At 32.1% G+C, this 4,626-nt stretch overlaps 1 protein-coding gene across 6 annotated transcripts; it reads left to right on the top strand.

The window, feature by feature from the left end:
• Positions 817 to 3,197, top strand: LOC104740514 (rop guanine nucleotide exchange factor 5-like). 6 transcript variants are annotated; one of them, XR_760195.2, is made up of 7 exons: positions 817 to 1,184; positions 1,414 to 1,530; positions 1,619 to 1,773; positions 1,889 to 1,987; positions 2,105 to 2,270; positions 2,397 to 2,478; positions 3,027 to 3,197. XR_760195.2 is itself a non-coding variant. In XM_010461133.1 (5 exons), exons 2-5 carry the CDS (start codon positions 1,422 to 1,424, stop codon positions 2,174 to 2,176), a joined length of 435 nt encoding a protein of 144 aa, XP_010459435.1. In that variant the 5' UTR covers positions 817 to 1,184; positions 1,414 to 1,421; the 3' UTR covers positions 2,177 to 2,496. The 6 variants fall into 6 exon arrangements, 1 of the variants encoding a protein (XP_010459435.1); XR_760193.2 differs by having other exon boundaries at positions 2,349 to 2,478; XR_760192.2 differs by having other exon boundaries at positions 2,105 to 2,274.

Genomic DNA, 4,626 nt, shown 5'->3' with positions numbered 1-4,626 from the left:
AAGGCGACAATGTGCTTGTTGTGCAACCAAACCCAATTTCATAAGAACCAATCAAGAATTTTTTTAATTTATCGAAGTTATGATATCACTTTCCATATGAGCATTAGAAGACACGCAAAGCGTTATGCTTATGTTTGTAAAGGTGTCTGCAATTTTTAATAAAATTGACAATTGACAAACAACGTTTATATTGTTTTAAACTTTTGTACTTTATCCTTTATTTAGTTTCAAGAAAAGTAGACGTGGATCCGCAATGATTTTGGCACAGCCACCACACCAGAGATTGCTACCACGGGAGAGAAGTTTTTTTTTTTCTGTTGAAATTTGTTAAAATCTCTATTAGAACAAGAAATTGGGAACATGTGATGAAGATGAAGTTAACTGATCAAAGGTATAACCACTACTCTAATAAAGTACATAACTAAACCAGTCATTAAGAAGGCTAAAACAGAATACCAAAACACTCTAATCTCAAACTTTACTACTCTCTCCGTTTCATAATATAGGATGTTTAGAAATTTTTTTTTGTTTTATAATATAAGATGTTTTCAAGTTTCTAGGTAACTTTTAGATTAGTTTAATACTTTATATTATGCAGTCTTGTTTGTGATTGGTTAAACTTTTTTAAAGTGGTAATTTCTTAATCTGCGTGTTTTACTCAAAACATCTTATATTTTCAAACGGAGGGAGTATTTCTGTGCGGGCAAAGCGTACAAGGAAACCAAGGTGGTGCGTGCGGCCCTCATTAGAATAAGTATTTAATCGGCTCATTTTTCACCAAAAATTCATTAGTTCTGCTGAAATCAATACAAATGTGCTGCTTTACTTTTCTGACACATCAATCAGGTGTTGATTAAAAATCAACAACTTATCAAATTATAACATGTATTAATTAATACATGTCAGCTTTTCTCTTACTTATGTGGACAAAGGAAAAAACTGTTTGTAACACTGCGTTTAATCAATGGCTAAATGAAGATGAAGATCGAACAAGAAGGAGAAGAGAAGTGTATTCGGGAATCGGAGAAGGAGAAGAGAAGCTGATGATTCGTTCAATGTGTTAATAAAGATCTCGACTTTGTTAATTGCTATTCCGTCTGGTGTTATTCGTTGTTTCTATCCTCGGCTCTTTCGATAGAGAGGCTGCGGAGGTTATTTTGTCTCAGTTCGATCTCCTTCGTCAGGTTTGTTGCTTCCCCCCATTTATGTGAGATTTCATTGATTCGATTGTATTCAGATCGATAGTTATAAATAGATAGTTCTCGAGCAGAGGTTGGATCGGTATGTTATTCACCAAGCTTATTAGTCTCACTCCCAACAGTTTTTTTTAGCATAGGTTAGATTTACTATTTTTAACCAATTTTCCAGCGAGTTGAGAAAGTTCTTAATTTATTGATGTGATTTTAAAATTAGATGTGGATATGATGAAGGAGAGATTTGCAAAGTTGTTGCTTGGTGAAGATATGTCAGGTTCTGGCAAAGGCGTGTGTACGGCTTTAGCCATCTCCAACGCTATCACTAATCTCTGTGGTAAGTTAGAAGAAAAAAAAAGACTATCTTGTGTTTGTTTGTTTGTTTGAACTCAAAAGTGTTGAATTACATGTTTCTTATTTTGTAGCTACAATTTTTGGGCAACTATGGAGATTAGAGCCGCTTCCGAGGGAAAAGAAGGAGATGTGGAGAAGAGAGATGGAGTGGATACTTAGTGTTAGTGATCACATCGTTGAGTTAACACCTTCTACACAAACTTACCAAGACGGCAAAAAGTTTGAGGTAAAGTGATAGGGGCAAAATATGAAGACTTGCTTGCAGTCATTGATGCAGCAAGGTCAGGCTGAGTAATCTAAGTTTCTCATTTTTTTTTTCAAACTCATTGGGCTCTCTGCAGGTGTGGCCTTGCAAAGTGATTGCTCCCAAATACAAAGAGCTATCTGAGAAGTACCAGGATATGGTGTTTCTTAAGCTTGACTGCAACCAAGACAACAAGGTTTGTTCTTCCTTTTGCTATTAATGTGTCTTTATTCTATAATTTGTAGTCAGAGTAATAAAACAGTTTCCATAAGTATTAGTATTATATCTGAATATAAAAATGGTGAAAATAAAGAGATATGTTCGTGTTCGTGGAGCGGAGGACAACATAGTTGGTTTCCGCGTGCTGTACGAGACACAGAGATAACTTCTAGATAGAGAGAGAGAAACAGAGATGGAGACAAAAACCCTTTAAAGGATTTGAACGGAGAAGACGAGGCATAACACAACACAACAACTCTGTAAGTAAGTTCTGATCAGACCCCAATATTTCAGTTTCTTGATGTTTTGTCTGAAAAGTTTCAAGATTTGATTTTGAGGTGTTGGAGTGTCTCTCTTTTTTTTCTTCTTCGAATTCGTCTGAACAGATCTCTCTGTTTCCCTTGGAATTATCGATCTCTCAATCACTCATGCTGTAAAGTATAAGGATCATCCTCTATCTTAATTCTGGTGAGTCTTCTTTACTTATTTACTTGGTTAATGCAAGGCAGTCTGATTTCGCAATGATGCTGTCTGGAAACTATACTTGGTAAATGAGAGTCAACAGAAAGGTGTTGTCGACAATCTTGTTTTGAATACAAGGGTTAGTTATCACCATTTTTATCCATATATTTATACTAACTGTAAACTGTAGGATTCTTTTGGGGTATAACTAAATGAATTTATCGTCAATGTATTAGTCAACAAAACAAAGAATCATATATACATGATTTTCTTCATACCACCATTACGTTAGAATGGCTTAGAGATAGGGACAATAGTTGTTGACTTATGATGCCTCCATCTAAATTTCATATAATAAGTATCTCTCTCCACTTTTTTAGAGTGACTAAGAAACTAATGTATCTGTATGGACATTATGTAGAAGATGATTCAGATTCTTATATTCATTTTCAGAATGCCTCCTTCTCCATAGCTGAAATTGCTTATGACGAAGTTTAATTCTTAAAAAACTGAGTTCTGTAAAAATGTTTGTTGTTGTCCCTTTTTTATTGCAGCTCTTGGAGGGCAAGATACAAGAGACAAAAGCAAAGAAAGATACGCTCCTTCCACGTGCTCGAACTGCCAAGTTTGTATCGGTTCCTTATTATCCTTAATGGGAAGCTTGTTCCACAAACAACAGTCACTGTTTGAAAAAAAAAACAAAACAAAAAGCACTTCCAAACCAAGTACATAATTATACGTTAATTGACATAAAAAAAATCTACATCAAGAAAAAAAAAACAAATACAACGAACCAAAACCACACAATTGAATCATCTACAAAACAATTCACAAATAAGATGTTAAAAGATATAATGAATCTCTAATCCAACACAAACATACAAACAACACATAATAAAAAAAAAAAAAACCACACACAATAATTAAATTATACAAAAAAACATAAAAAAAATTTAAACGATATAGCGCGGATATTATCCTAATAATTATTTAATCGGATTAGAGAAGATACATCAATCCACAGTAGAATAAAACAAAAAAAAAACCGAAAAAAAAAAAAAAAAAAAAAAAAAAAAAAAAAAAAAAAAAAAAAAACCCNGACCCCACTACACTCTACTACTAGTCTACTAGTGAAACAATCACCCCGCGTAAAAGGAGCGTGTACCGGCCGCGTTGGATTGAGACACATTTTCCTATTGACTTAGCATTTTTGTTTGCATTGACTCTCCCACTCCAACTTAATGCATTAAATAAAACAAAAAGGTATTAAAAATAGTGTACTTGTAATACGATAATAATAATACTACTACTAAACTACTAATACGATATATTTAACAGACTATAATATAGTTTAAGACTGAATCAACTAGTTGGATATAATGAAAAGACTTGTCTATTTGAAGATTATTTAAGTGATTATGTATGAAACGAGAAGATATGACTGGAGTCTCGAGCTTTTGCCTTTTCGATAAGAGGTAATGCCATTTGCAACTCTCATAATGTAGGCACGTGACATTTATCGAGTCTTGCCGTTTTCATTAAACGATGTCATAGGTGAAAAGAGTTAGAGGGAGTTATTGGTATAATGATTTTAATGGATTTGGAAATCCAAACAAAAATCAAAAGTTATGTATTATTTAATCAGTAATTTTAAAATACTTATCAAAATTAGAGTAATTAAGTATCATATTAATTATTATCTTCACCCCATATACAAACTATGAATCATGTACTTGATAAGAATCTTATTATATAAAATTTAGCTTTGAAATTCCTTATTAATTAAATCATAATAACAAACGTCAATTATATCAATGAGATATCTATACATATCAATTTTAAATTTTGATTAAATAACATTATATTTTATATAATATTTAAATCATTAAAACTCTATTTTGAATCCTAAACTAATAACATCCAGAAATAAATTAAATAAATCAAATAATCACGTGAGAATCCGGATATTAATCATACTAATAATTAACTAATAACAAGGGCTGAAAAAAAAAATTAACTAATAACAAGGGAATTAAAAAAAAACATAAAAGATTAGATTCCAAACTTGTAATTTATTGGCATTATACAGACGTTGGTAGAAGAAGAAAGGCATATCTGTGAATTGTGATCTATCAAAAAAAAAAAAAAAAGGGT

Source organism: Camelina sativa, chromosome 14 (assembly GCF_000633955.1).
Source record: "Camelina sativa cultivar DH55 chromosome 14, Cs, whole genome shotgun sequence".
Taxonomy (NCBI): domain Eukaryota; kingdom Viridiplantae; phylum Streptophyta; class Magnoliopsida; order Brassicales; family Brassicaceae; genus Camelina; species Camelina sativa.
Note: the sequence above shows the minus strand (reverse complement) of the source record. Positions and strands in the feature narration are given on the sequence as shown.

What these genes read in the sequence shown, in the direction of transcription:
- LOC104740514 (XM_010461133.1), top strand. Translation starts at nt 1,422, where the DNA reads ATGATGAAGGAGAGATTTGCAAAGTTGTTGCTTGGTGAAGATATGTCA. An exon ending in AAGACGGCAAAAAGTTTGAG is followed by an intron (nt 1,774 to 1,888) that starts GTAAAGTGATAG and finishes GGCTCTCTGCAG; the next exon opens with GTGTGGCCTTGCAAAGTGAT. An exon ending in ACTGCAACCAAGACAACAAG is followed by an intron (nt 1,988 to 2,104) that starts GTTTGTTCTTCC and finishes GTGAAAATAAAG; the next exon opens with AGATATGTTCGTGTTCGTGG.